At 37.4% G+C, this 12,584-nt stretch overlaps 1 protein-coding gene across 1 annotated transcript; it reads left to right on the forward strand.

Moving 5' to 3' along the window:
- The first annotated feature begins 1,377 nt into the window (after nt 1-1,377).
- Nucleotides 1,378-9,302, forward strand: cdk7 (cyclin-dependent kinase 7). The gene is made up of 12 exons (XM_059337157.1): nt 1,378-1,491; nt 1,722-1,781; nt 1,873-1,906; nt 2,006-2,073; nt 2,488-2,556; nt 3,873-3,983; nt 4,080-4,198; nt 5,064-5,163; nt 5,260-5,346; nt 5,445-5,594; nt 8,008-8,146; nt 8,904-9,302. The coding sequence occupies exons 1-12, from the start codon at nt 1,426-1,428 to the stop codon at nt 8,930-8,932; spliced, it is 1,032 nt and encodes a 343-aa protein (XP_059193140.1). The 5' UTR covers nt 1,378-1,425; the 3' UTR covers nt 8,933-9,302.
- The last annotated feature ends 3,282 nt before the right edge of the window (nt 9,303-12,584 follow it).

Genomic DNA, 12,584 nt, shown 5'->3' on the forward strand with positions numbered 1-12,584 from the left:
GATCACAAAACCTTCCTAACTGACAGAAGAGACTCCCAAGAGGCCGATGTCAAACTGCTAACTGCTGAAAAAAAAGAAAAGAAAAGAAAAAAGACAAACTGTCTAGAACATAACGGGACTGCAGATTGCATCATAACTGTGAAATGTTACAGGAATTTGAGAACGGATAAGATCGGAGTTGAGATTTGTTTTTCTGTCATTGAAATCATGCAAAGTGTGGTATGAATACATGTAATAACTGTATTATTATTATTATTATTATTATTATTATTATTATTATTATTATTATTATTATTATTATTATGAGTCAGAATCAGGATCAGAGGGTTTTTTGCCAAGGAGAGTTCCACATACAATGAATATAATAAACAAATACACAAAACAATATTTTAGTAGTAACAACAGTAGCAGAAAACTAAACATATATTAAAATATGTTCAATTAAAAAAATACAAAGTATAAATACAGCATGAATTGTTTTGTTTGTTTGATTTTTCAAATTAATTTTGATTATTATTAAGATTATTATGATTATTATTATGATTATTATTACTTTTAGTTGTAGTAGTTGTTGTAGTTTTGGATATAGAACTAATAGAAGTAGTAGGCTGCTTCTATGTTACTGTAATTATAAAGCAATGTGATAAAGTTTATGGGGGAAATACTGACATAAAATAAAAATAAAAAATCGTACACTCAAATTAGAAATTAGTTTCAAAAATGAACTGTAAACCTAAAATAAGTAAAATAAAATAAAATAAAATAAAGTATATTAACTTGTTTGTATTAATTATTAAGCTGCTTAAGTTTACCTATTTTTGTAGCACCTTGATAACAGATCCAAGAGTAAGAATTTTTTTAAAAGAACCCCTTTCTTATGTAATACGGCAAATATTTGATTATTAATATGATGATGATGATGATGATGATGATGATGATGATGCAGTAGCTGTAGCTGTAGCTATAGTAGTATTATAAAGTAGTTTGTATATGTATGAATTTATATGTATAAAGTATAACAAAGAGTATGGGAAAAACCTGACACTTCGAATCAGTATACAAAAAACTATTATGGCATGACATCCATTTTTTTTTTAACTTTAAACCTGATAATTAAATAATATAGTAGTATCAGTAATATGCTAAATGTTTGTTAACATCCATGTTTTGTGCCCGAGGTTGCATCTCAAGGGGTTTATTCTTGATATATATATATTTATATATTTATAAATAAATAATCTTGCTGACTTGTTTATGCCAGCTGAACGTGCTTTTACAAGTTGATGTGGCGTCTCAGTGTTGTACAAACAGAGCCGGTAGGTGGCGGTGTTGGTCAATATAAAACCTCCTTTAACCCGGAAAAAGTACTGGTGGCCCTTTAACCAGACCGGAAGTGCCTCCTGATGAAACTGACAGTTAGCTATCATGGCGGTTGATGTAAAGTCCAGAACCAAACGATACGAGAAACTAGATTTCCTCGGAGAGGGTCAGGTAGGTAGACACAATCATCAGTGTTTTCGGTCTTTATATCTTGTAACTTTCTTCCTCTGGCAGGTTCTGGCTGGATGTGTAGTAAGCATTTTAGCATGCTAACAAGCGTTAGCCGGTTGTTAATGTCAACAAAGCCCTGCTGCTCCATGCTTTTGTGCTCACAGCAACAGTGATAAAAGGAGTTTTGAGCTCTTTGTGTCTGTACTTATTGCTCTGTTTCTCTTCTCCAGTTCGCCACAGTGTACAAAGCCAGGGACAAAACCACTAATAACATAGTTGCCATTAAAAAGGTACCAGAAATGCTTCATTTTGGACATTTGTTAGCACCTGTATGCTATGCTGATATTTAACATCAAGCTGTTGTCTTTTTTTTACTTACAGATTAAAGTTGGCCACAGAACCGAGGCTAAGGATGGTAAATGCTGACCACCTTTTAGCACACATTTAAAGTTTAAACCACACAGTGCAGTACATTGTCACCCACCTGTTGATTTCTATACTTCCTTATCAATAGGTATTAATAGGACTGCTCTTCGAGAGATCAAACTGCTGCAGGAACTGCATCATCCAAATATCATTGGTGTGAGTAAACATTCATTATATCATAGAAAAATGGGTGCTAATGTAGAGATGAATGAATATGATGTATAATTTGTATTCTATGGGATGGATAGTATAGCAATATTATTCAGCTTCTTATCATTATAAGTATATTCAAAATATCAACATAGTCCTACTCCAAACCCTGCTTTTATCAGTTTATTTTTATTGAACTCAATCATTACGGCGCTTTGGATTCCTCTGGCTTCTTCAGAGTTGCTTTTGTTGTAAAGAGAGGAAGTGTGGGAAGAAAAAAAAACTTTCATCATGTCAGACTCATTTTGTATCCTCTGATATATTTAAAGTATTACCTGTGAGGGGTAAATAATTGACATTCTATGTTGTAAGAATTTTGCCAGTTTGAATATTAACATGTCTTGTGTTGTGTGTTTTTAGCTGCTGGATGCCTTCGGACACAAATCTAACATTAGCCTGGTGTTTGATTTCATGGAAACAGACCTGGAGGTGAGGCAGTTCCTCATCTTCACACATAAGTCATGAAAAACACAGTTGCTAATTATTATTATAAAAATACTAAATATAATGAAAAAGATCATAACAAAAAAACATTTGTTCAACCAAAAAAGGAAAACCCCTTTGTTATAGAACAACATTTGCAACATTATGCTATGCAATGGTACAATATGTGATTCAGCAGACCAATACAATAAACTGCAGCCTCAACAATTTCTATAGAGGTAAATCAACACCTCGTAAATAGGTTCACATCATATTGCTCAGATGTGTGTTATCGCTTACATGCTGTCTCTGTGGAGATTTACGTCACTGACTCTTGGTCATAAAAGAACGTTACATTGTAATTTATTAGTGGGACACCAGATGGTAATCTCAGTCTTTATTACCTCCCATTTAATAGAGATCAGGAAGAGAGTAATTTGAAAGCTGGGTTTCATTAGTGATTTTCTTTTACCCACAAATATCTACTGGTGCAGTTGTGGCAACTACGATCAATTTAACTACGATCAATTGATTTGTTTCCAATGTGTAAATGGCCAAACAGGCCAGAGAATGAGCGAATAGGTGGGAAAAAATTGTGATTGAAAGGTGTAAGGTCAGGTGACATAAAGCGCTCACATGGAAAATATGAGCGGGACGACGAAGATAGCAGCGTGAGTGCTCTCATCTAACTATTAAGTGCTTCTGCAAGGTCACTGAGGCTTTTATAGTTTGCCTCTGATTTGTTTAGCATGCGAGGCTCCAGATGGGCGCCCACCACTAATACATCAGACTCTAATAGAACGATGCAAAACAAGATAAATACACTTTAGAAAATCAATAACACTCCGCTCTTGGCTCTGAGAATGAATTGATGCCATTAGTGGCTCACAGGCAGCAGACAGACGGGACAGACATGAGGATGAAATATGATGCTCATTGTAATAACCAGTGCTGAAAGACTATTTTTAGGCCACATGCTTAGATTTGGCTGTATAAGCTTATTAACTACAGATGTTTGATGCTATTGCCAATAGCATGATGTAGCAGGATCCTGAAGTCAGTGTTTTTAGAGCTGGAGGAACAAAAGAGATTCTGGGTGAGAGGTTGAATCTAGATTGTGCTGTTTAACTTGGCTGCAGCTGCGTCTACTCCTACAGAGATATACCCCAGTTGTCTTTAATTCTCTTATCTGCTATGATAAGTGTAATTTGATTATTGAATGTGTAGCCCAGAGACATGTAAAACAATAAGTAATGGATGAAGATTATTAGTTGTCAGATATCCGGCTTAACTTGAGCTCCTTTTGTTTTGTTTTGATTAAGGTGATCATCAAAGACACCAGCCTAGTCCTGACTCCAGCCCACATCAAAGCCTACATCCTCATGACTCTACAGGGGTTAGAGTATATGCACCAACACTGGGTCCTGCACAGGGTAAGCGCACTTATACTGCATACACACACACACACACACACATACACTTGCATACAAACAGTCAGTAACTTACATTTTACTGCTTTGTATCCACAGGATCTGAAGCCCAATAATCTGTTGTTAGATGGCAGCGGAGTGTTGAAGTTGGCTGATTTTGGTTTGGCAAAAGCATTTGGAAGCCCCAACAGAGTTTACACACATCAAGTTGTTACCAGGTCTGTGTTTTTTGCTCATCTTACTGTATTATTAATACAACTGGTGGAATGAAACCAAGTACATTTACCTCAAGTACTGTGCTTAAGTACAATTTTGAGGTACTTGAGTATTTCCATTTTATGGAACTTGTACTTCTACTCCACTACATTTTGGCAAATATTTTACCTTTTACTCCACAAAATTTCACCTAAAGCTTTATTTAGTTTACAGGTTGACATATAACATAAAATTCATGATCAGTTTAAAGTGAGTAGACTTTTATTTTTCTAATTGAACAACATAGTAGTATATTAAGTCTAAATATAAATATATGTATAAATAATAAAACATTTTAAAATAAAAATGCTGCTTACATACATGCATCAATACCAATAAACCAATTATATATTTGGGGGGGGGGTTATATATATACTTTTGTACTTTTACTTAAGTAAGTTTTGAATGCAGGACTTTTACTTGTAGCGGAGTAATTTCACAGTGTTTCATAGTACTTTTATTTAAGTAAGAGATCTGAATACATTTTCCACCACTGATTAATTTAGAAGTTATTTGTACAACCCCATTCCCCTGGGTTTTTGTTACACTCTCATACATATCTCCCAACACAGCTTATTGAAATCATTTTTGATGAATAAGTCCTTGTGCTTAATTTTATTAAGTTAAATGTCTGTCACAGGGAGATACATTTGTGACTGGTTAAGATGTGTGACGGCACATACTATTACAAATTACATTGTTAGACCCATTGAAGTCTTGTTGTCTCCTGGTTAAAGAACCTTAAGTGTCCTAGTTAGTAGCATAATGTCTGTTTTAGAGTTGAAATATGTAACTCTCTGTGTCTCTGTTCATTGATCCTTTTCCTAGGTGGTACCGCTCTCCTGAGCTCCTGTTTGGTGCCAGGATGTACGGTGTGGGTGTTGACATGTGGGCAGTGGGATGCATCTTGGCAGAGTTACTCCTTCGGGTACACAAACCGCACGTCAAAGAGATATTCATACATCTACAGAGACTGCTGTTATTTTTGTATCCTCACAAATATTTCTAATGTCCTTTTCTATAGATACCCTTCCTTGCTGGAGATTCAGATCTTGACCAGCTGACGAAGATCTTCGAGGCTCTGGGGACGCCGACAGAAGAGACGTGGCCGGTCAGTATCTGTTATTTTTCTCTTTGAGAAAATTGATGGATGTTTTTACATTCATGTGAAGATCCTTGGGTTAATTTGTTTCACATACATGTCTGCAGGGAGTGACTAGTCTACCAGACTATGTGTCTTTCAAAATATTTCCTGGCACTCCTCTGGAACATATATTCAGTGCAGCTGGAGACGACTTACTAGAGCTACTGCAGAGCTTCTTCACCTTTAACCCCTCGACAAGGACCACAGCTACACAGGTAATACACCACTGAAGCACAGTCGCTGGTCTCACTGTGACATTGTTGGAGTAATGTACCTAAATATGAATTGCATCTCAATTTCTGAAATCTATTTCGGAGTGTTATTTTCTTGTGATTTGTGTTGAGATTTCAACTAAGTAAATACCCCCTTCATCTTCAGGTAGTGTAAATACACAAAAGGCCCTCTCTAGAACTAGTGTTTGGTTTGTCCATTATGGGCTACTGTTCAAACATGATAGAGCATCATGGCAGGCTCTGTGGAAGAGGAGCTACTCAATATATACTTACAACACTCATTCTGAGCTAACTAAAACACAACAGTTCTCAGTTCCAGGTGATTATATACAAATGAAAACCAAGCTGTGCATATTATATTCCATTCCTAATGGTGTAGCCCCCTAAATACTACACTCTCACCCTTTAAAAGTACTTAAATGTCTAAATGAGCATAAATTGAAGGAGACATTTTATATTTTCCATAGCAGATTCTGAGTGCATGAAAGTCTTAAAATATAAAGTTAAAATTTTCAACAAACTATTTTTTTTATGAGTTTGATCGTGATGTATAGGAAAAATCTCCAAAATGTCTTAAATCAACATAATGTTATTCATAAAGGTATTTTTAAACCAAGTTCCTTTAGAACATGAAAGCAAAATTAAAAGAAAGGGTCAATAACAAATATGTTTTTTGCATTGATGAAAACATTAAAATTGATCCAGAGACTAAGATGACAAAGACATACATATAGAGGATAATACTCTATATAACTATGCACAAAAAGTAAGGCAATTTGTGTTGGGTAGATTATTTTGTTATTGTAACAATGCTTGGCAATAAAAAAAATAAAAAATGGCAATAAATCTTATACCGTTGGAAAGCCTGAAGTCTCCCCTTTTAAATGGTATCGCATTTGTAAGGAACATGCATTTGTGGGATAAGCAGCAGAACTGAGTATGTAGGCTGTGCCCAAGAAAAATGTGCCAAATCTTCTCATTATTTTGCTGTTGCTTTTGACTCTTATTTTGAGCTTTTGCTACTCCCAGGTGATGCCAATCAAGTGCCAATCAGAAACTTGATTGGCAGCACCTGTGAGAATGGGCCCTGCTACAGTGAGTAGTCAGTACAGTTGGTGTCTAGTACCATCTCCAAAGTGAAAGCCAAGTTCAATATAACGGGGGATGTCAGAGACAGGCCACGAAGTGGGCGTCCCAAGAAGACGACACCCCAAGAAAACCGTTTTCTCACAGTGTCAGCACTTAGGCATCGTAGGCTGACTTCAACAGATTTGCAATCAAGGTTTGCAAGACAATATGGCCGACGGCTCTCTGCCCAGACAATTAGGAACAGACTGCACGCAGCCAATCTCAGGTCACATAGGGCTGTCAGGAGGCCTGCCATGACTTTGCGACGTTTGCGCTGGGGTCGGCAACACGTGCGCTGGAACATGAACATGTGAGGGAACGTTATGTTCAGTGATGAATCAAGATTCTGCCTACGGCATTTGGATCATAGGGTCAATGTGTGGAGAAGACGCCGAGAACACTATGCTGATTGCTGCACCGATAGAGTAACATCTTTTGGCGGAGGCAGTGTGATGGTGTGGGGCGATATCTCCCTCACTGGAAAAATGAGGCTCATCATCACTGGAGGCAATCTCAATGCAGAGATATATCGAGATGAGATTGTGAAACCAGTGGCCCTCCCATATCTCCACATTCTGAGACCGAACTCTATCCTCCAAGATGACAACGCTCGCCCCCACAGAGCAGGGTTTATCAGAGACTACCTCCAGAATTTGGGAGTGGAGAGGATGGACTGGCCTGCCTGTAGTCCTGACCTCAACCCCATTGAACACTTGAGGGATCAGCTTGGGCGTGCTGTTCGTGCCAGAGTGACCAACACAACCAGGTTGGCTGACTTACGACAAATGCTGGTTGAAGAATGGGATGCCATCCCACAGCAGCTGATGACCAGCATGAGGAGGAGGTGCCAGGCTGTTGTGGCTGTATGTGGTTATTTCACACGCTACTGAGGCTCATGTTCCTTAAATTAATAAATTGTTAAATTGCCAATATGTCTTGTTTCTTCAAACTTCAACCATCCAATCCACCAAACACCAAACAAGAGTCAATGCCTATGTAGCCTAGGCATTAGCAGAGAAGATTTGTCACATTTTTCTTTGGCGCAACCTACATACTCAGCTCTGCTGCTAATCCCACAAAGGATGTTCCTTACACATGTGGTACCTTTTTAAAGGGGAGGCTTCCGGCTTTCCAACGGTATAAGATTTATTGCCAAAAAGCACACAAATTGTCTTACTTTTTGTGCATAGTTTACATACATACCTGCAGTATACCTGTAGACATTTCTGCAAGTAATGAAATGTTTATACTGTCTGTTGTTCTCCAGGCTCTGAAGATGGGCTACTTCAGTAACCGACCTGCTCCCACTCCTGGTCCCCAACTTCCCCGACCCAACTGTTCAGCTGAGGCTCTGAGGGAGAAGGAAACAATCGGGCTCAAGAGGAAAATCGAGGGCCTTGACAAAAGTAATCAACACATATTCACTCATACTTGCTATGTATTCCTCTAATGCATATTTGCTATATATATATATATACATACACACACACACACACACCCTTTATCCACAAGTACCACCTTGATCTTAATATATCCAAAGTCAATAGAGCAGGTCAATACTATTATGGTAAAAGTGTTTAAATTGTGGTTTGAAATGTGTTTGCCACATACTGTTTGGGGCCGATTTAAACAGGAGCTTTCACATTTTTGAACATCCCACTCAGACCAAACTTACATAAAGCATGTTGTGACTTTTAGCCCAGTGAACTAATCCTGTGTTCTCATGGTTATGCACACTACGGTCATAAATCTAGAATACCACTTGATTGAACCTAGCAATTCAAAGGGTGTTGGCTGCACATTTAACTACAGTTAGAAATTTAGAATTTAGCAAACCAGAACACACACATACACACACACACGCACACAGTTTTGTGGATTGTGGCAGGGTATGTTTTACTGAAGGAGGACCTTGGTGTTAGTGGGAGGTTCAAAGCTTTTCCAGCTCCTCCTGTGGTTTTGAAAATATCTAGGTTGACTATATGCTGTGCTACAGCATATTACAGACAGAATTTCCAAATACTTGCAGTCGTAGGAAACTTTAGTGGTTAGCAGATTGCTCATTATAGGCTTGTTTAATCTGCACATGTAGTGTAGATACAGTATGTGACTTGTTCTGAAGTGGGTTCTGTTATTTAACAACAGCTTTTGTCTTATTTCCAGCTGTGATGAAGAAGAAGCTCATGTTCTGACCAGATGGGGCCGGGTTAATCAGACGATCTCCGTCTTCACTCTGTTGCGTGGCTCAGCTTTCCCACATTGCTCACGATCGTCCACCGGAATGGAAAAAAAAAAAAAGAAAATCCAGCGGAGGGCAAAATGCTCAGATGTGGTTGACTTTAGGACATTTTAGAGAAATGTAGCTGTTAAATCAGTTGAGATTTGTGCCTAAGGTTTGCTCAAAGTATCCAGGGTGCTGCTGTGTGTAGCATCCCATCCACTGATGTACAACAAAGGTCAATAGAGTTGGCTCTGGTCTTCATTGTAACAATGATAAGCTCTGGGAGCCTCTTGTAATATGTATATTTATGTGTTTGAAAATAAGAACAACCAACCAAACAAGCAAGCCTGATTTATTTCATTTATATGTATTTAAATGTGCAATATGTAATTTTCTGCCACGAGTGGTCTCTCAATCAAAACAACATCAAAAGCTGAACCGTGCCTTCACTGCAGTTTCTCACTATTAGGGCGTATTCATCGTTCAGGAGGTTTTAATCTGGATAACTGGTAATCTGATAATCCCTGCGGATAATTGGCTCCAGGATAACTATAATTGGTAATCATAATTGATAATTGGATTTTCAACACCGACCCAGTGATTTAGACAATAAAACACTGAGGGGTTATTTTTAAAAACACTGTTGCCCTCGTCGGCATAGGATCTGCTAGTCGAGCTGCAGTTTAAACCATTGGTTTAAAATATGTTGTTGAAAACATCCAAGATCTAGTGTGTATACATCTTCAAGGTATCGTAAAAATGTGGCTTAAAACAGAATAAATAAAAGGTCAATTTATGATCGCTTGACAGGTTACCAAATCAAAGACCATTACCTTGATTAAAATGACAGCATTCTCTGGGTTTAATATTGCTGGAGACATTAATGTGGAAATGTTACAAAGTATACCCTTATATGGTGTAACTGCATATATTTGGTTTCCCTGTTGTGGTTATGGTTATATAGCATTTCTTTTAATATATTTGTCCTGAGTGGTCATGATTGTGAGAATGTTCCTGCTAGTGTTCAAAGTCACACAGTAACACCCGCACAGTCCACAGCACACTGATGTCATGTTAGAAGTATTTACACAGTCCACTTTTTCACCTGTTGAATATGTGTGGACAGAAATACACTTGCGGTTTATTTACTCAGTGTGTTGGTGAGAGTTAGAGGGAAAGAGGTGATTGAATGTGTGTTTATGTGGCATAAGCTGTGTCTTCAGGGCAGACAGGGTGACGCTGGGCTTGACAGTGTCATGCAACAATATGCCACTAGACATATTATTCCCTCCCTGTCCTTTCTCTTCAACGTTTCTGTGATCCAACGCAGTCTGACATGTCAGGGGCCTGATGCTCTGGCAGGCGTTCTGCTGCCCTTTTGATTTTCTGTCAAACAGCATCAGATTAGTGATAAAGAGGAAGAGATGGGAGTATGTCACAGATGGAAAAACTCAGTCTTCATTGTTATTTAAATCTATTTCTTACTCTTTAACAAAAGCCACTGCAGATTTATATTTCTGTTAAATGTCATCTGCTTAAGTTGTCACAATGAGCTCATGCATAAATTTCCCTTAAATTATGTCTGACTAATTAATAAAAAAGCATTTTTGTTGTCCACTTCTGATCGCAGGGAGTGATGTATTTGAGGTCATGGTCCCCAAAGTCCACCCCGTGTGATTTGTGCCTATTTATAAATATCCACAATACAGCACTCAGAGGCCACACAATGACTGCGTGGTGGTGGTGGGTGACTACAGTGTGTGTGTACGTGTTGGCTGACTGGGTCAGATGACAGGTTTGGCAAATAGCAGCACAGTCATAGAGAGCTACAGTAGCAGCCTTATCAGCTCAGGCTCATGCAAAGGACATTTCAGTGGCCAGGAAAGCCACTGTTGGAACCAGCACACTGTTGCCCACATGCTGTTACAGAACACGAGCACAGGGTTTGTAGGAGAAAGTCAGACTTGCTCATATGTCTGAATCAGCAAGATAAGCATGTGGGATGATCTGCTGTGGGATGATTAAGACCTGGGTCTGAATTATACAGTAGGGCCTTATGTAAAGCAGAATTTAACCACGAGTCAGAAATCTCCATGTGAACACCTACTACCATCAGCTAAGGAAGGTTTAGACCTTACTGGTCTCTCTGAAGATGGCACGTGATTTTTTTTTGTGCAATCAAAAGATTAAGAATTTAAAGACTAAATCCTCATGATATCATCATTTAAGGACTACACTTTCTAGTAAAATGATCTACAATTCTGAATGATAAAATACTGAGCTGTGTTTAAGTAAGGGAACCTTATTTTTGTGGCAGATTTCATTTGTGGAGCCCAGGACAGACGATAGAGTATTTACAATGCAAAGTTATGTTAATGTTGAAGTTTTTTCCACAACAGTATTTTTGGTGTGGGCTGAGCACCAGTACATGACACCAATAACATAACATAATACGAAACAGAATCCAACTTCATATTCCTGATCATCACCAAAAAGAAAGACAGAAAAGATCAGATTTGGGGGCAAATTGGGTCTGTTAGTGCCTAAACATTATCTGCTTTGGAACAACATCCGGCTGTTACATTACAAATTATCTTTTATAGTGGTCTGGAGGTAATTACAGCTGGAACCTATTTTATCCCATAACAAAATTACAACTGCTCCAAAAATAACAGTGGTAGACTACCAGCTAGAAAAAGTAATCAGAGCATAATGTTAACCAATTTTGATTTAACCAAGTTGAATGCACTTATTGTAAGTCGCTTTGGACAAAAGCGTCTGCTAAATGACATGTAATGTAATGTAGTGTAATGTAATTTCTTCAGAAATGTAATCTTCAGAAAAAAATATGATCTTTATTTTAGAAAATTTTAAGTAGAGTGCCCCTACCATTTCCCAGGACCCAAATATATTGGTATTTAAAAAAATAAATAAAGCACTAATTAAAACAGAAAACAATGTTATCAAGCAACAAAATTATTGAAAAATTCAAGAAAATTGGAAATAAAGTTTATATCACCTGAAATGACAAAAAGTACCTGTGGGATGTGCGGCTGTGGGTTGATACACATTGCCTTATATGCATGCTCTTGATTTCAAGATGAATATGAGACATTTACCACTTATCATTAATATCTGTCAAATAATTATTACATAATAGAATTTTGTCCCCCACCCTAATAATAATGTAAAAATAATTAAAAAATGTTCTGCCTTCCCTTAATATTCCTTGATGGTTTTGTAATGTGATTTTAACCCTATAAAGCCTGAACCATTAAATAATTGCCAGATTTTTTTTTTTTTTTTTTTAAACTTGAGTGTTTATTGAACCTGCTGACAGATAATTAAAAAAAAAAATCCAAAAACAATAGGGATATATGATTCTAATTTGTATCATATTTGATACATCAGTTCTTTTTGTGCAATTTGTTGCTCACAGTTTGTTTTTCTTGAACTAACAAAAACATATAAAAAACAACATTTTTAACCTTTTAAGGCTTTACTTTCTTTTAACATTTTCCTCAAACATGCAAAATATTTTTTTCCATATAACACAACATCATACATCTGCTTATATGAAGTTTTCACACAGCAATGACTGATCCACCAGTGGAACCTGCATA

Source organism: Centropristis striata, chromosome 7 (genome assembly GCF_030273125.1).
Source record: "Centropristis striata isolate RG_2023a ecotype Rhode Island chromosome 7, C.striata_1.0, whole genome shotgun sequence".
In the NCBI taxonomy this organism is placed as follows: Eukaryota; Metazoa; Chordata; class Actinopteri; order Perciformes; family Serranidae; genus Centropristis; species Centropristis striata.

Excerpts from the sequence above, each read along its gene's own strand:
- cdk7 (XM_059337157.1), top strand. The coding sequence starts at position 1,426 with ATGGCGGTTGATGTAAAGTCCAGAACCAAACGATACGAGAAACTAGAT. Across the intron at positions 4,199-5,063 it reads ACACATCAAGTTGTTACCAG|GTGGTACCGCTCTCCTGAGC; the intron begins GTCTGTGTTTTT and ends TCCTTTTCCTAG. Across the intron at positions 8,147-8,903 it reads AATCGAGGGCCTTGACAAAA|CTGTGATGAAGAAGAAGCTC; the intron begins GTAATCAACACA and ends TCTTATTTCCAG.